The 20,662-nt window shown below is 41.2% G+C and overlaps 1 protein-coding gene and 1 long non-coding RNA gene across 2 annotated transcripts in view; one reads left to right on the forward strand and one right to left on the reverse strand.

The window, feature by feature from the left end:
• Window positions 1-20,662, reverse strand: part of LOC129454846 (uncharacterized) — a 146,103-nt gene that overhangs the window by 65,518 nt on the left and 59,923 nt on the right. The window lies entirely within an intron of this gene.
• LOC129454827 (asialoglycoprotein receptor 1-like) lies at window positions 13,868-18,366 on the forward strand. The gene is made up of 8 exons (XM_073858612.1): window positions 13,868-13,999; window positions 15,077-15,202; window positions 15,290-15,382; window positions 15,516-15,587; window positions 15,984-16,049; window positions 16,278-16,414; window positions 16,526-16,638; window positions 17,207-18,366. Exons 1-8 carry the CDS (start codon window positions 13,933-13,935, stop codon window positions 17,370-17,372), a joined length of 840 nt encoding a protein of 279 aa, XP_073714713.1. The 5' UTR covers window positions 13,868-13,932; the 3' UTR covers window positions 17,373-18,366.

Consider the following 20,662-nt stretch of genomic DNA (forward strand, 5'->3'; position numbering starts at 1 on the left):
GTTGCTTTAAGTTATAAATGACCCTCCCATTGTAGACTATATGCTAATTAAAATATGTTTAAAAAATACAATTCATCAGTGTTTATTTGTAATGCTTTCACTTGGGAGTTTGTTGTAATGTTTAGTGCACAAAAGATATAAAAAAGGCAGCAGCAACAACAACAGAAGCCCACATTTAACCACAGCCTATATACCGCTGCATACCAACAGATTCATACCTGCAGATATTTAAAACCAATAAATGCCCTTTTATCTAAAAATTATTATTTATTTTCTCATTGACTCAAATAAATAATTTGCTTACAAAGGATGATCCACACTAACATGACTACATTGTAAAAAGTGAAAAGTTGGATCAAAATGACTTCAATTGGTTAAACCTAAAAAAATTCCATCTTACATTTTTCACCTAAAGTGAAATTTTAAGTTGAAAAACGTAAAATGTTTTAGGTGTTACCAATTGAAGTAATTTTTTTAAGTTGATCCAACTATTTTACAGTGTTATATCCACATGACTGTTAAATTTGATTAATATGGCTTTAACATTCAGCAGTGGTTTGGGTGTCGAGTTCTAAGATAGATGCAATAAACTTTGGCATAATAATTTTTTCAATCTCATTACTTTCTGTTTCATTTACCTTTTGACTTCCTTGCAGTATATTTACACACAAAGTTTTCTGTACGTTTGAAAAATGGCAGCAATCTATGACAATTCTGCTTTTATACGTTCATACCAGCAGCCCTCTCATCTAACAGGTAAGAATAAATGAATGTGTTTATCGCTAAGTATCTTCTTTAATTAAAATAATAATCTTCATCTTCATGACTTTTTGACTCGTTTAGAAGCGTCTTTTGACTGCTTCAGAATGGAGGTCAAGGGCCATGCACATGTCATTAAAACAACCCTTAACGTTCATTTTCAAAACTGTGCTACTCACCGAGTGGTTCGTGGTGTTCGTTGATGATTAAAAACAATTATAAAACGGGCAGTTCTGGTTCCCTTTCAGTCGGTCACTACGACGTCACGTCGTGACCGACGAATTGGGAGCTCGCTTAGAGAGACCAATCTGCTTCGAATACTACTAAAACGCCAATGAACTTGGCATTGAGATATTTGCATAATGCTGGCGCCGCCCCGCCAGGTGCGTATATAAGGCGCACGTGCAAATAGGGAAATCAGCTTTTTATCGCTTCGAAAGCCAGCAGTATCTGCTACTGAGAAGCTACTTTACTCTGTTGGGATCGATTGCGGAAGTTGGTTGGACTGGCAGTACCACAGCGGACGCTTCGCAGTATTCCACAGGCTCTGCATCTTTTTGTTTTGAGTTTAGTGTGTGCGTTGCCTTTCCCTGTGCGCATCATCAACTGAGCATCTGAGTGAATTTCCCTAAAAGAGTGATACGAGAGAGCTTTGTGCCTTGTTAAAGGCAGCCACTCTCTCGTATATCCGGAGATTAGCGTCCTTTTCAGGATGGCTTTTCGTCCGTGCGATCTTGGATGCGGGAAGTATATGGGTCCGAAGGACGGTCACGAGCGTTGTCTTTCGTGCTTGGGCATCGAGCACGCTGAGGCAGCGTTCGCTGGGGGTAAGTGTTCTCACTGCGAGAACATGTCCCTTGTGGATTTGCGGAGACGGTTGTCTTTCCTCCGGGAAAAATGCAACCCACGTCCGACGAGCTCTGATCGCCGCCACGGTGCGGCTGTGAAGCTCTCGAAGGATGATCTCTGCATCACTGTGCTGAACCGGGCGGGGGATTCGTCCTCCGCCTCTCAGCCTCCTCATCCAGAGCCGGTTAATGCGCCGATGGAAACTTCAGAGTCGTGTTCTACGATGTCTGTTGGATCTGTCGTGCCTCCCTCCGGGTCCACGGAGACCGCAGCATCCGAGGGTGGGCCCTCTACCTCTGAGGATCCGGATGTCCTCCCCCCTTCCGGACGGGTCGTGACGCCGGATTTCGATCCAGAGATGGTGGCCGGGCTCTCTCGAGCGGCGGAGACCGTCGGGTTGGAGTGGGTTCACCCCCCACAGCCCGAACCGTCCCGCCTGGATGATTGGTTCTTTGGAGCTGCCCAGGTTTCACAGCCCTCTCCGCCAGTACCTTTCTTCCCCGAGGTGCACGAGGAGCTGACCAGGACCTGGAGGTCGCCGTATTCTACCCGTTTACGGCCGTTTCAGCCCTCCCCCCTCACCTCCCTCACCGATGGAGCCGCTAAGGGTTATACGGGGATTCCCCCCGTGGAGCGTGCGGTTGTGATGCAACTGTGTCCGGCCACCGCTCCCACTTGGAAGGATCGTCCAACCCTCCCCTCCCGTGCTTGCAGACAGTCTTCCGGTTTAACAGGGGCTGCCTATCATGCATGTGGAGAGGCGGCTTCAGCCCTGCACGCTATGGCGTTGCTGCAGGTCCACCAGGCCAAGGCCTTGAGAGATCTGCACGAGGGAGGACACGACTCGCCTGTGCTTTCGGAGCTCCGGGCCGCTACGGATCTGGCCCTCCGTGCTACGAAGGTCACGGCACAGGCGATTGGTCGTGCGATGTCCACGATGGTGGTCCAGGAACGCCATCTGTGGCTCTGTCTGGCCGACATGACGGATGCTGAAAAGAACAAGTTCTTGGATGCGCCCGTATCCCAGGCAGGCCTGTTCGGCGAGTCGGTGGAGTCGTTTGCCCAGCAGTTCTCCGCCGCCCAGAAGCAGACGGAAGCGATCGCTCAGATCATGCCCCGGCGCAAGCGACCTGCATCTCGCCCCCCAGCACCGGCGGCCCCGTCTGCTCCTCGCCGAGGGCGCCCTCCGGCGGCTGCCTCCGCCCCCCCCCGCTAGAACGTCTTCTAGACCACGGAGGGGGAACAGCCGTCGGCAGCCCGCCCCGCCCGCACCACCCCCTTCCCGTGGTAAACGGAAATCGAAGCGGCCCTGAGACGGGCGACCTGGAGTTGGATGGGATCACTCAGCGGGAGACGGTGATGGCACCGCTCCTTCCACCGGTAGAGGGCCGGTTGGAAAATCTTTTGTTTCGTTTTGTTTCTGTTCCGCCAGCTTCTCAGCCGGCACCCACAAAACCACAAAAAGAGTGCATTCCTATTCCTTCTCCAGGTCTCCAGAGGATCGAGAGAGATGTGAGCGGGCAGTCAGATGCTCTTCCTCCCTCTCCTCTATCGCCAGTGGGTGTTCTGAGGAGATCGAGCTCTCCGCTACGGAGACCGGACCACCAGCAACCCCTTCGGAGTCTGCGTCCTCAGCTGAGGAGACCGGACGACCGTTTCCCTCAGCGGGCTCAGGTCAGTGTCACACACACACATACTGTAGATGCTTATGCTGTCACGGCAGACGCACCGGCAGTCCCGCCTGTCCCGCCTCGCTGCCCCGCCGCGGGTACACCGGTAGTGCCGTTAATTCCTCTCGTACGGTCCCTGGGGGCTTGGCTTCAGCTTCCCAGTCCGTCTCGTTGGGTTTTACGCACGATCCGCCTCGGTTACGAAATTCAATTCAATCGGCACACTCCCAAATTTGCGGGCATACGTTTCACCACGGTGAAAGCGTCCGTTGCACATGTACTGCGTGCAGAGGTCGAAGTCCTGCTGGCGAAGGACGCGATCGAGCCGATCCCTCTTACCGAGATGAGATCGGGTTTTTACAGCCCGTATTTCATAGTACCCAAGAAAGGCGGCGGGTTACGACCGTTTTTGGATTTGCGGGTCCTGAACAAATCTCTTCAGAAGAGGTCTTTCAGGATGATTACACCGAAACAAATTTTCAGTGCAATACGCCCCCAAGATTGGTTTGCAGCGATAGACCTGAAAGACGCGTACTTTCATGTGTCCATTCTCCCTCGTCACAGACCGTTTCTCCGGTTTGCGTTCGAGGGACGGGCATATCAGTACAAAGTTTTACCGTTCGGGCTGTCTCTCTCTCCCCGTGTGTTCACGAAAGTAGTAGAGGCGGCGCTAAAGCCCCTCAGAGAGAGCGGTGTTCGCATTCTGGCTTACCTCGACAATTGGCTTATAATAGCGCATTCTCGGCGGACGCTGTGCGAACACAGAGATCTAACACTTCAACATCTCGCCCGTTTGGGTCTTCTGGGAAAAGAGCAAACTCTGCCCTATGCAGAGGATCTCTTTTCTCGGTATGGAACTGGACTCGATCGATTTATCGGCGCGTTTAACAGAAGAGCGCGTCCAATCAATTCTGACTTGCCTCGGTTCATTCCGAGGGAAGAATGCGGTCCCTCTGAAACAATTTCAGAGACTCCTGGGGCGTATGGCAGCAGCAGCGGCCGTGACACCGCTCGGGCTGCTCCATATGAGACCGCTTCAGCGTTGGCTTCACGATCGAGTCCCGAGGAGAGCGTGGCGCGCTGGCATCCATCGTGTAACCATTACACCTGCGTGTCGCCTAACATTCCCCCCGTGGTCAGACCCCGCGTTTCTCAGGACCGGCGTGTCCATGAGACAGGTCTCCCGGCATGCTGTTGTCCACACAGATGCCTCCGACACGGGCTGGGGAGCCACGTACGACGAGCTCACGGCTTCGGGGGTGTGGACAGCACCCCAGTTGCATTGGCATATCAATTGCCGCGAGTTATGGGCAGTATATCTGGGACTCGTACGCTTCGCTACGGAGCTGCGAGGGAAGGATGTACTAGTGCGCTCAGACAACACTGCGACCGTAGCGTATATCAACCGTCAAGGCGGTTTGCGCTCTCGTCACCTGTCGCATCTCGCTCGTCATCTCCTCCTTTGGAGTCAGAAGCATCTGAGGTCTCTTCGTGCCATTTACATCCCGGGCTCGCTCAATACAGCGGCAGACGCGCTTTCCCGAGCGGCGCGCCCCGGCGAATGGCGACTCCACCCCCAGACGGTCCAGCTGATTTGGAGGAAGTTCGGTCGTGCGCAGATAGACCTATTTGCGTCACCGGACAATACCCATTGTCGCCTGTTTTATTCACTAACCGAGGGCAGCCTCGGCGTGGATGCGTTGGCACACAGCTGGCCGCGGGGCATGCGCAAATATGCGTTCCCCCCAGTGAGTTTAATAGCACAGACACTGTGCAAAGTCAGGCAGGACGAGGAGAGCCTTTTAATGATCGCCCCATATTGGACGACCAGGAATTGGTTTCCGGAACTAATGCTCCTCGCGACAGCCCCTCCCTGGCGGATTCCCCTGAGGAAGGACCTTCTTTCTCAAGGAGGGGGCACATTATGGCACCCGCGCCCCGACCTGTGGAATCTCCACGTTTGGTCGTTGAGCGCGCGCAAGGTTTAAGTGATTTGCCCCAGGCGGTATCTAACACTATTGACGCGGCACGAGCTCCGTCTACGAGACGGGCTTACGCGTTAAAATGGAACCTTTCGTCACCTGGTGCTCTTCGCAACGCGAGGACCCCAGAGAATGCCCTATTAACATTGTGCTTTTATATCTTCAACATAGATTAGACGGTAGGCTGTCACCGTCCACTATTAAAGTTGATATCGCCGCTATATCTGCGCATCACTCACTTATTAACGGCAGATCAGTGGGCCAGCATGATTTGGTTATTAGATTCCTGAGAGGCGCTCGCAGGCTAAACCCCTCGCGCCCCCCTTCTATTCCTCCCTGGGACTTGTCCATGGTGCTGAAAGCGCTGCAGAGTCCTCCGTTCGAGCCTTTGCAGTCTGCGAGTCTGAAGCTTTTATCAATGAAGGCTCTGACCCTACTAGCATTGGCCTCGGTGAAGAGAATAGGGGATTTACATGCATTCTCTGTTGACGATTCGTGCCTTCAGTTTGGTCCTTCTGTCTCGAGCGTGACTTTGAGACCCAGACCAGGCTACGTGCCCAAAGTTCCCACTACTCCCTTTAGACATCAAGTGGTGAGCTTGCAAGCATTGCCTTTGGAGCAGGCAAACCCAACCGAGGCTTTGTTGTGCCCCGTACGCGCACTGCGATTCTACGTGGACCGCACGCAAAGCTTCAGGACCTCGGACCAGCTCTTTGTTTGTTATGGTGGCCAGCAGAAAGGGAAAGCTGTCACTAAGCAGAGGATGTCTCATTGGATAGTTGATACTATCGCCCTAGCTTACAATTTGCAGGGCATCCCTTGCCCCTTTAATTTGAGAGCGCACTCCACTCGGAGTGTTGCCTCATCTTGGGCATTAGCTCGTGGTTCCTCGCTAACAGACATCTGTAGAGCTGCTGGTTGGGCGACACCTAATACGTTCATTAGATTCTACAATGTTCGTATCGAGCCTGTATCCTCTCGTGTTCTGTCCTCACCAGGGAGGACACGGAGAGCAGACTCGCAAGTCGGCTTGCAGCCTCCGACTGAGGCTCCAAATTGAGTTTCAGTATGGAAGGCTAACAGAGCAAAAATGCGTAATGGTTTGATTTGTTCTCTCCACTGCCTTGACAGCCTTTGTTGCGGAGCATTGGCTGTCAGCCTTTCACTAGCTGTATTCTTACGAACCTACGTGTTTGGCCAGGGCCCCACATTGTATTCCCAACGGGTTCCTTTGTGAGTATTATTCCGTGGGGTTAATCCTACCAGCCCACGTTTCCCTTAGCAGAGCACTGCTTTGCTTACACAGCCACGGCTGTCATTTACCTCAACTACGGTTGACTTTCGCCCACCATTAGCCCTTAACGGGGCGGTGGCTTCCGCAGCGTCCCTATACCGCTCAGATAGGGCGCTTCCCAGTCGCTGGCACTACTGTAGGGTTAAAGGAACATCTAGTGCCCGGCCTTCTGCCTTAAAACCTAATTCTCCTATCCTTAAGTGGAACCGGAGGGCTTTACGCAGACACTGGAAGAGGTCAGCCCCTAGTGGCGTTTTAGTAGGGTTTCCCAATTCGTCGGTCACGACGTGACGTCGTAGTGACCGACTGAAAGGGAACGTCTCGGTTACGGATGTAACCCTCGTTCCCTGAAGGAGGGAACGGAGACGTCACGTCCCGTCGCCACAGGTGCTGCCACCTGCTGTTTAGGCCGGTCACCTTCCGGCTTTCTCAGCGAACAGAAGCTGATTTCCCTATTTGCACGTGCGCCTTATATACGCACCTGGCGGGGCGGCGCCAGCATTATGCAAATATCTCAATGCCAAGTTCATTGGCGTTTTAGTAGTATTCGAAGCAGATTGGTCTCTCTAAGCGAGCTCCCAATTCGTCGGTCACGACGTGACGTCTCCGTTCCCTCCTTCAGGGAACGAGGGTTACATCCGTAACCGAGACGTTCTTCATTCTGATTGGTTGAAACGCGTTCTAAGCCGTGATAAAATACACCGGTAACCTCAAGGTTCAGACCACATTACATAAGTATCACTGCGCCACTGTTGCTGCGTACTGATTTATGAGAATAAACACAACAGTCTTTAATCATATTTTTAATTTGTCTACAATTGCACAATTAATGGCGATATCCAAATAAATGTCAATAAATATTGTTGAGTCATCTCGTCAATAAAGAGAAAACGTTGTCTGAGTTTATAACTGAAGTTCATACGCCCGCTATTATCCACTGGGTGGCGATCTTTCCCAACTTAAACACTGACGCATTCACTGAAAACACCGTGTAGTACTGTTCATGTCTGAATCTGATGATTTCTTACTAAAGTTCTTCACAAAAATGGAATTATCTCCGCTTTTAGCTGAAAATTTGAGAGGTGATAACTGATAAGAGAACAAATTAAGGTAGGATGAAACTTTTTGTTGTTGTTGTTGTTTGAAAGCGGATGGTCTGTTCTTTCATTTTATATTTATGTTTATTTAAAGAAGATAATTTTTCTGTAAGGCATTAAACTAAAACCGGGTGGCAACTTAAAAAAAAACGTTGACGGGGAAAGAGTTCAGCATGCTTATAAGCATATTTGATCATCACTTCAACAGCACAATATAAATGTTAATGTATAAATTAGATGAAAGGTGATTTATAAAATAAACACCACCGTCTTTAATCATATTTTCATTGTATCTTTGCTGCGTCTGTGTTGTTTGTGAACTGCGCTCTGTTTCAGTCACACTTGATTCTGAGGAACTACTTTGTTTGGCGGAAGAGTAATATTTATACTAATATAATTACAACTTATTTGTGTTTTATTTTATAAAATCCCGCTAACTTCATGCATATGAAGTAACCGTTTTATAAACGCAATAAACCCCTCGAAGCGTTGGGTTACCAGTGCATTTTATAACAGGCGCGATGCGCGTGCAGCAGGTGACGCAAATTATGGGTCCTCCGAAGGTTAGACCGTCTCATTTCAGTTCTCTTCGCAAACTTCTGAGCGCCTTGAAAGCCAGAGTGCTCACCTTTTATGGCATGCTTAGTAGGGTGCAGCCCTTGAATTGGAACACAGCTTGTGAAGCTCGCGGAAGGGACTGTGCTCTTTGGTCATATACTGTTTGTATATATTTTCTGTTGGATTTAAATGACACACAGGATTAAAGGAAGATATTTAATCAGAAAACGGAGTAGGCTACGTGGACAGAGCGAGTGGATTGTTTTTTCGGACTGAAACTAAAACTAAAAGCGAGCTCACACATACTATGGAGTTTTAACACGGGTGTACAGCAGTGTGAATATTTTAGTGGAAACAACAATCGCGGATCGTTCTCTTCCATGAAGGCCGATGTAAACATCTAAGAATATATGAACATTTCTCAGATTTATTACTTTTGTGGACTACAAATGCAAGTTAATGTCATGCCGGGATTGCTTGGTGAAGATAATTTACAAACATGAGTCCGGATGGATTATGACTTGCACACAATTTTTAAACAAAGGTATGTTGTCCCGTTTAGATTTTTCATGTTCATTCTATATGCACTGTCAGCTATGATGAAGTGTAATGAATCATTGCGCCGCCAACCACGGTCCTGCGACGTCAGATATGTTGTCTATTTTTTACAAAATAGAGTAACGCGAGTAACGAACTCATTTAAATTTCAGTAATTGTAATTGCGTTACTTGATTTAAAAAAATACTTCGTTACATGCTCGTTACTGCTAAAAGTAGTGGAATTACAGTAACGCGTTACTTTGTAACACTTTACTCCCATCACTGCTTATCATATACTGTAAACAACGACCAAAGAAGCAGAACTGTGGAGGAAGCTTTATGTGTTTAATTTGGCTTGTCCTTTATTCACCTGAATGTCAGAGATTGATCATAAACATCTGAATTTAAAAAGAGTGTGGCTTCATTTTTAACCTGCAGAATATTTTGCTCAGTTTAAAGATTACATAATTAGATTTGACTTCAGGACTTCAGTCTCCTCAAAAAAGCTCAAGATGCGTTTCATGCCAAGAGAGGTAACACTAAATACTGACTGATGCCTGAAGAAGACATTTAGTTCTGAAAAATTTGTTTTTAATTTTGTGTACATATTTCCTGTATTTTCTGTCTGTATCTAAATAAAAAAAGGGTGAAAAAAATATGGATGGAAATTAAGGGCTCTATCTTACACCCGGCACAATGCAGCGCAATGCGCAACGCAAGTGTCTTTTGCTAGTTTCAACCCGGCGCAATGATAATTTTCACGTTTAGCGCAATGTTGTTTAAATAGCAAATGCATTTGCACCCAATTTTCCGCCCATGGGCGATCTGGTCTGAAAACGAGCTGTGTTCAGGGGCATTGTCGGCGCTTTGCTATTTTGAGGGAACTAAAATAGACTACGCCATTGACCAACAAAAACCTGGTCTAAAGTCAATGGCGCAATAGTGTTTTTTGTTATTTAATGAGCGCGTTCTAATACGGGACGACAATGCGCAGTTGCTCATCACACACTTTTAATAATATGAAAAATTAAAGGATAAAAATGTAAATGATTATTATTTAGTCTCTTGGACATAAATGAGGACTGATTCTGAGACCTTAGAAGGCATAAAAAGCTGCTTCACCTGTAGCCTGGTAAGTAAATAAATACTTTAAAAAAATGCATCTATTTTTAAATGTTTTTTAAATGCTTCCTTGCGGATTTATTGTATATGATGACTCTGTAACTGTGGAGATGATGAGATGAGAAACATTTTTAAGTAATGCTTTAAAAAACTCATGGCGCTGTCCGTGTGCTGAAACGGCTCTCCGCGCGTTTGTAAATTCTTTATCTCTTTGTTTGTTACAAATAAAGTATTTTTAGAGTACAAACCTTTTCTTGTAAATTATTTTTTGATGATATAGCCATACATTTACAGCAATTAAAAGCCTGCTTTTTTACTTCCATGACTAAAAGAAAATCTTAAACTGGGGGTCTTCTTCCTCGGCTTAGTTTTTCAGACAAAGTCCGTCATCTAATTAGGAATTAAGGTCTTTACACACCGGGACGTTTTTCGTGCGCGTTTATCGTCAACGTTTAACGTCACGTTTTTCTGCTTTCACACCCAAACGAATTTTACTGGCGCTGAGCCGAGTAAGGTGCAATTTCACTCCCTGGACATTAGATGGCGCCTAATACAAAACAGATATATGCCGGTAAACGGGGCGGCGCTGCGAGACGTTATGCGTCTGTTCTGACACTCACTTGTCACACAGAAAAAGAGAGACAGTTACACTCGCGTGTAGTCAATAACCATTCATATATGATTTTTGGTTAACTAGCAAACAAACAAACATGGCTCTTGAATATATATATATATAATCTTTGTACAAACAATATCTCCGTGAACTTGAATACATTTTTAAATGAAATCTATTTGATTCGATTATTTTATCATCAGTTTATCAGCATCTCCACATAAAATTAACTATTTTTGATAGAACTCGTTATATCAAAATTAAAACTCTTTCACAAAATATAAGGTAATGGGTGATCCGATGTGTGTACTTTTAACAAATCTCTTACAAGCACTTTCTCTGTTAACAATTTTCTCAAATTTCCTGCCAAATGTATTGTATTTTGTGATTTGGGGAAAGATTTAAGTTCTCATTTTAACCAATATACTCGTTTTATAGAGGTTGGGTGGGTAGAACAAGGAACCACCATTTTGGTTGTGCCCAAAAATTTTAATACTCCTGCAAATTGGTAAGTGTTGCCTATAAATATAATGATGCAATAATTAGGTATGTAGTTATTACAATAAAAGGTCAACAATACTGATGTACAAATATTATATGCATAGTGCCAAAAATGTCACGTTATTTACAATTAGTTTTTTTAATCAAACATTTATTTTTGTGAATGAACTGCAATTTGCAATAACAATCAGAGACATGACAGTAAAATCAAATAAAACAGGATTCAGAAATGTTGGTTCACTCCAGACAAATTAACAATGACTGTAGTGCAACTGAACGGTAGTGCAAATCAACATTTAGAAATTAGACATTTTCAAATGTATTTCTTAAATGTATAAACACTTAAAAAACATAAGTAAAATGGTATATAATAAACATTAATTTGTGTGAACAAGAACTGGCAGAGCTGTAGAGCAAATAAGTCACAATGATAGAAGTCTAAGTGAACTGTAGTGCAAATAAACATATCTATGAAATGTACATGTTCAACTGTATTTCTTGAATGTATAAACATTAAAAAAATAACTAAATAAAATGATATATAATAAAAATCTATAGGTGTGACCCAAAACTGGCAGAGCGCTCCTTCTGTGCTCTTCTTTCTCTCTTCTGTGCTTCGCTTTCAATTTTTTCCCTTTAGCATCTTTTGATAAGAGGTACATCTCCAGAGGTTCGTCTCGGACTGTTTTCTTTTGTTTAGATTGGACCTTGTCACGGCTGGTGCTGGATGACCCTGAAGACATGCTTGCTGGGGCCTCCTCACTTTTGCTCACATCATTTTAGCTGAAATATTGCTATGAACACTGTAAAGATAAATTTAGTTTTCATCAGAAACAATCTTTCACACTGAGGGCCATGCCACGATATCCATGAGGTCAATATTTGATTACAAATGTAATTTAGATTCATGGTATTTTATCTGGCTGAACAAATGCAGCAGATGTTACCTAAACACAGAACACAAATTAACCTCCTAAAACCCCACCTTTGGTTTGGCTTGCATTTTAGATTTCTCCAAGCTATTTGGGATTAGGAAAAAGCAATGAATATAATAACCAAATATTTTTCTTTGAACATGAAGCAGTGTAATTGTCCACTTTTCTGTACAACAGGTTCCAGTTACACACAATGAAATACTATGGTGCAAACAACAAAACATGTGATATCACGGTGTACAGGGAACATGCCATGGTATGAAGTGTTCAATGTCAGTGCATTACATATCGTAATGTAATGCACCAATAATCATTTTTTATTACTTGCACAGTTATAATGTAGATTTGCACTACTGGACTGTCTATTTCATACTCCCTGTTCATTTGCACTCCTGGACTACTTGAATTGCATCGTTTGCACCCCTGTGTACTGAATATTAGAATAACTATTCACAATAACTTAAGCCATTGCACTCTTAACTGACTAGTTACAATCCAAATTCATTCATGCACTACTTAAATATTAATTTCACTACTGTTCTGTTTAGTTTATTATGTATACATCCATTTGTACATTTCTGTAGATTATGTTCATAGTATTATGTTCATAGTACCACCCATAGTAAGTTGTTACATCGTATTACATAATCCTGCACCTATATGCAATTATTATTGATATCCTGCACTTTTTATACTGCTTTTGCACTTCTGGTTAGACCTAAACTGCATTCCGTTGCCTTGTACTTGTGTAATGACAATAAAGTTTAATCTAATCATATAGCCCACACAGCTATGTATTGTAATGTTCTAATATATATCACGTTACCTTCGAAATTCAGTCGATGATGTGAGGAACTCCGACACCTTCATTAACCTCCACAGCCTCGATGCATCTTCTTTGTGTGTTTACCTGTTCCACGTGCTCCGCAAGACCATTTTGTTCTTGAGCGCCACCAAGTCGTGTTTTATTGGAACTTCAGCAGCGCCAGGCACGTGAACAAAAGCGCCAATCTCATTGGTCGGCCAACTTTTAACGCGCCGCGTCAAACCAAAAAAACGCGTCCGAGGCGTTTTTCTGAAAATGACGCTTTTGCGCGTCGCGCTTTTCGCGTGTGTGTGCGCACTCACATTGGCGCTCGTTCTTGAGTCACGAGACGTTAAACGTCGACGATAAACGCGCACGAAAAACGTCCCGGTGTGTAAAGACCTTTAGACATAACACCAGCGCGACTGGCTTTTAAAGGGGATGAGAGCTGAACCTCTCATTGGTTTATTGTACGTTACGCCCAAAACACACCCATTACTCATTAGGAGAATAGAAACAACCATTTTTGACCGTGACGCACAAACCATTTTTCCTGGCGTTAAATTAGCAAAAGTGGCATCGGACACACCCCTTTAAACCGTGTGCCGTGCGCTTTAGACTATGCGCTTAGATCGTTAAAATAGGGCCCAAAAACTTTGCTAAAACAACAAAGCTGGTGGTGGTGGCCTTTTGCACAGTACAGTACCTCTTTATGAAAATCCTGTTTTCATTATGGGAGTTGTTCAAAAATCCAAAACTAATGGCTAAAGGACATGACATGAGTTTAATCAGGTGTTTTAAATAAGGAGACTTTCGGGAAGGGGGTACCCAAGGACCAGGATTGGGACGCACTGCAGTTCATTCAATGTATACAGTGTACACATTTAATTTGTTGCTTGGGTATTAAACCCATAACCTTTGACATCCTAACACAGTGCTCTACCAATCGACCTTCAGTGGGGGAATAGATAATGACAAGTGAACGATCCTTTTCTTTTGGAAAACAAGTTTGCACCGTTTTAATGCAGCTTTACAGAAAACATTTCACTAAAACAAAATTATGCCAAAATATTTGTATCTGTACCTCTGAGTAAGCAAACTAAAGGCAAAACATAGATCTTACTCATTTGTTTCATTTTCTTTGTGGGTTTTTATGAAAATACGGAAAGAGGTTGTGTCAACTTCCTTTTTGCTGTCAGCTCAGTAACATGGACACACTCTATGAAAATACAGATTTCGTAGATTTATCTATCAATGAAGCCTCTTACTGTAAGGGTAAGAATGAACATCATTTACTTTTTTAATTGAAGTCATTATTTATAGTCCAATTTTATTGCCGTGGTTTGACTGAGGTAACAGGAACTTTAATTTTGTTAACAGAAGTCTGTTCATTTAACGCCGATCATTTAGTACATTGCCTAATAATGCACATTTTTATGTGCTTACACAGCAAAATCATCAGTGTTAAATCAACACTTGTGGTATATATATGGGGACCACCAGGTCTGGTGTTACTCATATAAACACCAGCAGTGTACATTTAACACTGCTGATTTTGCTGTGTACCAGTATTTATAAACAATGTTATAGACAATTAATATTTTGACATTAGTTTATGTACAAAGGGGCAATAAAAGTTATATTAGTAAAAGTTGGCAATCATCTAAAAGAGAGTAGATTACTACACAAAACTCTATGCTGTGGGATTCAATCTCTTCTTTTGGAGGATATCATTAAAGTAAGAAGATAGATAGATAGCAAGTACACTTCCTGTGTGAATGGCTCTATAAAAGCAGGCCGATGATATGCTTATAAATAAAGGCATCTTTTATCATAAAATCATTTATTCGTTTAGTCAATACTTTTAATATCTATATTGTAGTTCTTTTATGTTACTTTAAACTTGCATATGAGGAGGTTTAAATGTGTTTTTTTACAATTAAATGTCTGGCTAAATTATACATACCGCGAGCGTGGTGGCGCTATTCAAAGATGCGTTCATTATAACATCTCAACAAAGTGAGTTTGGCGGCTCAAAAAGATTATAATGCACACCTTCCAGCCGATCAGAATCGAGGATTTAAACAGTCCATTGTATAATAGTGTTATAAATATGTAATAACAATCTGGAACCACCTGTGGGTCAGTGATATTTAACTAAATTATTTTCAACTAAATGTGTTTGATTTTTTTTTTAGAACGGTGTGGCGCTGAGCTGCACGGCCAGTGTGCGATCCCCTTTAGAGCTGTCCAACGATACATAGTTTGTCACGGTTATTTTAGTTTTAGATTAGGCTATTATCAGTTTAATAGTCAAATATAACGAAATTTAATCATAACTTGTTACTTCAGGTGATCCCACAGGAGTCCATCAGAAGAGATATGTGACTCAATCTAAGTGTACTAAAGTTCTTCTGTTGGTTCTCTGCGTCTTTGTTGTTCTTGCTGTTGGTGGTCTCTGTGTTTTGGGGGTCCTGTGTGAGTATAACTGATCTTAAATCTTTACTCACTGTCAATAAACGTTGTTATCGATAAACTTGCTGATATTGTTTCTCCTTTCATCAGATAATAATAATAATCTTGGAGATTTTGAATCACTGCACGTACAGCACCAAAGGGCTTTAATGCAACTATCAGCTCAAGAGATGAATGCCACAAGTCAGTAAAAAAACACTACAGAACATAAATCTGTTTCAATAACAAAAATGCATAAACATTACTGATCATGTAAGTGAAAATATTTTAATAGCAGCTTGCTTCATTGTTGATTCATGTTTGGGTTTTTTTGCAGTCATGGAGAGAAAACTTAAAGGGTTAATGGCCGACCTCACCACAGTTAGAGAGCAACTGTCTTTTTGTAAAGGTAGATTTATTTATATTATTTTTAGTGATGTGAAAAGAAAATTTGTAAGAGGATGCTTTTCTCAAGGATTATATTATATATATATATATATATATATATATATATATATATATAAAATCTTTCTTTAAAATGACATCATTTTCATTTGTCAATGCAAGCTAAAAAAATTGAGGGGTGCAAACAAACTCAGCATGCGATTAATCGTGCAGCTCTAATCCATAATGTAATACAAATATAAACCAACATTATTTGATATAATTTATGCCGGCAGAAAGCAGCAATTGACTAAGATTGTTATATTGTTATGGTTTTACCAAAACTATATATATATATAATCTTTTGAGGGCATAATTTTTATAACTGCTTCTTTTTTCTTTGTAATCATTTCTGTATCAGACATGGAAAGTGAACTTCATGAATTAAAAGCCAAGAACAACAGACTGAGAGCTTCCCTTTATGATGGTAAGTTATATAAGTTATATAAAGTTATATTAATCATTCAAAAATTAAGAGACCACTTCAAGATTATTATCAGTTCTATAAATTGTACTATTTATAGGTATGTGTTTAAGTAAAATTATCTTTTTTTATTCTGTCAACTACCAACAATACTTCTGCCAAATTCCAAATTGATATTATTTGCATTATATATTTTATTATTAAGATATCATTCATTTAATTCATTTACAGCTCAGTCTTGCGATCTCTGGACAGTTTGTCGTGGGATGATTTACTTCAGCACTGATAAACGAGACTGGGCAAGCAGTCGTGCTGTGTGTGTTTCAATGGGAGCTGACCTGGTTACCATAACCAGCCAAAAAGAACAGGTGATACAGAGATATTATAAGTAAATTAAATGTGTATACATCAAGGATCAGACTCAAATTTTGATAGTACTTTTTTACAGTATTATTGACATTTGTGTTTTCTCCTGTTAGGACTTCCTGGTGTCTAAAATTAAAGAGACTCACTGGATCGGTCTTAATGATCTGGAGACTGAAGGTCGATGGGTTTGGGTGAATAACAAAACTCTTGAGGAGACCGGAGTAGAGTAAGAACTCTGTTCACATATGAAATCTGCTGTCGATATCTGCTACTCAATGTTATGACAAATGTGTCATAGAATAAAATAAAATAAATGCACAAAATAAATGCAAAAAATAAAACGTTCCTAATTTGTTTTTTTTAAATGGCAATAGTAATTTGATAGAATATTAATATAAAGAAGAGGGTAATTATTATATAATACACTCTAAGAAAGGATGTGTTCATTTTTTACACATCTTTTTGTGTTATGCTTTTAACACATTAAGCGTAATTTTAACACATTATGTTAAAATGTATATCATTTTGTGTTGATTTCGTATCAAAATAAAAGACAAGTTGTGTAAAAAGTAACACAAAATGTGTTGTTTCAATAATAACACAGAGATGGGTGGATTTTGGGACAACGCATTTAGTGTGTTGTCCCGGAATTAACACTAATGTGTTGTTTTTACCACATTCGTTCTAAGAGTGTAGTTTTATTAAACTTGTTTTATGTAAATAATTGCATATGTTTAATATTATAATTATTTTAAAGATAAATATGGTCTGTGAAAAACATTTTTCTTATAAAGGTTCTGGCACAAGAGGACATCTGGGAAAAGTGAACCTGATAACTGGAAGGAGAAGGATCCATCCGGAGAAAACTGTGTTAGTCTGGGTAACCACGGCGGGTTTCTAAACACTTGGTTTGATAATTCTTGCAAACAGCTGAAGAGGTTCATCTGTGAAAAGAAATAATTTACTTCCACATATGATAGAGGTCTGCTTTCTAAATATGCAAACATACTTCAGACACAATAATAAAAGACAAAGAGACGTGTTAGATTAGGCCTGTTCTCCATTCAAGTGCGAGTAAAATCTTAACCATGTCACGGTCCTGTCATCCTTGTAAGTGTATTGTGTTATTAGTTAAAGGTTTGTGTTAGAGTGTGATGTTCAGATCCTGAATTATGTTCTGTTTTCAGGATCTGAACTTGTGATGGCCGTGTGTTTGTTGTCATGTGATTTGCTGTCACTCTTGTTGTTTATTCTGTCTGGTAAAGTTAAGTTTAATGTGTTTTAGGCTTTGTCCTCTGATGTTTTTTTGTTTGTTTTGTTTTTCTATTTTTATTTGAAAAAGTTTTTGTTGTTGTTGTTGAAACGTGCTGTCTGTGCTTGGGTTCTTTCTTCTTATAACATGACAAAACATCTGAATTAAGAGATAAGTGTGTGGCTTTATTTGTAACCTGCAGAACATTTTGCTGTTTAAATTTTCTTAATCAGAGTATTGTCTTCATTGAGTTAATATTGAATATTGTACATGCAAACGTACAGAAATGGCTGAATTATGAGATATAACAGAGAAGCAGTGGTGTTTATGATCAGAGACATCAAGCCTGATACTGATAAATTGTTATGAAAGAGTTCACCCCAGAATGAAAATGTTGTCATGAATGTCTTTCCACATCTGTAAAAACTTTGTTCATCTTCGGGAACACAAATGAAGATATTTTAATGAAATCCGGGCCTTTCAGTACCTACAGTACAGTACCTAATGGTAGGACCAGAGATGATTCTTTAGGGAGGTTCACGTGTTGTGCAGGTCTAAAAGCTAATGTAGTTGACTATGCCATCACTGATATGGACCCATCCACCTCTATGTCAAGCAACAAATTAATCTATGTATCTGACCAAACTAACATTTATATTAAAACTGTATGCATTAAAACAAAACACAAATATATCAAAATATATCAGGTCTATCAGAAATTCATAGTGCATGGGCTCCAGACAGCTTAGACAAATTTATCCAACCCCTCAATTCTGAAGAACTAAAAAATTTTCTAAAAAAACAAAAAGGTGAAAATGTGTTGAATGCTCAGGTTATAAAACATTAAAAAACAACAACTCAGAAATTATCAAATCTGAAACATAAGAAACCAAACAACACAAGATGAACAATAAGAACTGAATATTGTTCTTACAAAGGTATGGAAGAAATAACACTCAATAAATCAGAATCGGTATGGGATATGTAGAATAATCTTTTGACAACAAAAGCACAAGATCACATGGATACTGCCTACTAGTGGCCTGCATGTGTACTTGCACTTTGACGCAGTAGTATGAAAACTGATGCGTAGCCTACACCACTGAAGCTACGCCATAGGACCAATGCAGAAGTATAATGAGCTCTTAAGAAGTCATTTGGGGAAGTTATTTAAACAACAGAATGATAAACTTCCTAAATGTCTTGAGCCCGAGTCAGATCAACTTCCTTCACAAAACAACTGATCACATTTACACACATTCTTATCTATTAAACACGTCAAAAACTCTGATTTGGTTGTTTTTTGTTGATTTCACAAAAAAAGCATTTGATTTCATATTTGTCATAATGGATTATATTACACACTTTTACAAAGTGGTATGGGGGCAAAGTTTATGACTTTCAATGTACCTAGACAACAAGTGTGCAATATGAATTGCAATAAGCATACAAAATTCTTTACTCAAAAGAGAGGAGTTCAGCAGGTTTTCCGTTTTCAGCATGTATTAATTCTTGTAAAATGTTAGTTAATGTCAAAACAGTTTTTCATGTTAAAGTATGGTGCATTAATTAATGCATTGTAAAAAAATATGCAGCATGCAGTTGAAACAACTTGCTTTTTAAGTTTTGGCTGTGAAAAGTTGGCATACCTTAGAAAATCAAGTTAAAATTGTTTTAACTTTTTTATTTGATTTAAATTAACACAAAATATATGTGATTTGACAAAGTGTGCTAACAGTTACAATGCTTAGTTATATAAATGCATTATTAAATGACGAAATTAACATGTAAAGTGTTACCTAAAGTAGGGGTGCACCGAAATTTCGGTCGCCGAAAATTTCGGTCGAAAATTGCATTATCGGTTTCGGGCCGAAATAAAAAATCCAGCCGAAAAAGTCAACCGAAAATGAATGTCAACCGCGCCCCTCCCATCCGTTGCTAGCGCTTGGGTTTCACTCACGGTGATCAGTCGTCACACACCCCTCCCCTTCGCGATCAAGCAAGTTTCACTCACGGTTGAGCTGTTTGCACGCGTCTGCAAAGATTAAGCATGTCTTGATGTGTAAACTTTACAGAGAGTCGCGCTAATGTGTCTCATACTGTAATCCATTAACATAGCTACATTTGGCGAATAAAGCAATGAAAAACAACGTAACGTTTTTATGTGGAGCGACTGTTGCTCTGTTTGGGATTCACCCTCGGTCTCTGTGTGTGCGCACGTTTAAGTGCCCTCAGTAGTGCACATACAAGAGAAACGCGTTTAAAAAAAACAAGCAAACATAAAATCTCTCTGTTATTGACAGGGCACATATAAACAAAATTATCTCTACAGTATTCTTTTTCTAATAAAAACATTTGTTTATGTCTTAAGTGTATGTATAGATTACAGTCAGATTGTGTCATTAATGATAATCAAACAATCCATGACAAAGAGAAAAATAGCTCTAAAAAGAATAAGATATTTAATTTATTATGTTATGATTCATTTAATTTGATTTCTGTACCTAATGCTAATTTCAGACCTTATTAATGTACAACTTTGTTCTTTTTTGTAAATGTTTGCAATTTCTTTATTGTTTATTAGATTTTTCCCACCTGCTTTTTGCTGATCCGAAAAATAATCTGATCTGTGCCTCAAGAAATTGTAATGTGATCCGAACTGTGAGTTTTTTTATCCGTCACACACCCCTAGTAAAGTTAGTACACAGTGATAGCCATAAATGCAATTGCACTAATAATTGGCATAATTTCGTTTTCGGTTTTTCGGCCTTGGTTTCCTTTTTTCGGTTTTCGGTTTCGGCCAAGAATTTTCATTTCGGTGCATCCCTAACCTAAAGGAAGTGGGCAGAGATTTCCTGTGCAGCACCACGGACAGCTCCACGAGAGGGAGAGAGCAAGAAAGCGAGAGAGTGAGAGAGAGAGAGAGAGAGAGAGAGAGAGAGAGAGAGAGAGAGAGAGAGACTAAAACCCAAATGAACAAAGCTAAAAGAGAAGCCTG

Source organism: Misgurnus anguillicaudatus, chromosome 20, assembly GCF_027580225.2.
Source record: "Misgurnus anguillicaudatus chromosome 20, ASM2758022v2, whole genome shotgun sequence".
Taxonomy (NCBI): Eukaryota; Metazoa; Chordata; class Actinopteri; order Cypriniformes; family Cobitidae; genus Misgurnus; species Misgurnus anguillicaudatus.

Excerpts from the sequence above, each read along its gene's own strand:
- LOC129454827 (XM_073858612.1), top strand. The coding sequence starts at position 13,933 with ATGGACACACTCTATGAAAATACAGATTTCGTAGATTTATCTATCAAT. Across the intron at positions 15,203-15,289 it reads CTGTGTTTTGGGGGTCCTGT|ATAATAATAATAATCTTGGA; the intron begins GTGAGTATAACT and ends TCCTTTCATCAG. Across the intron at positions 16,639-17,206 it reads CTTGAGGAGACCGGAGTAGA|GTTCTGGCACAAGAGGACAT; the intron begins GTAAGAACTCTG and ends TTTCTTATAAAG.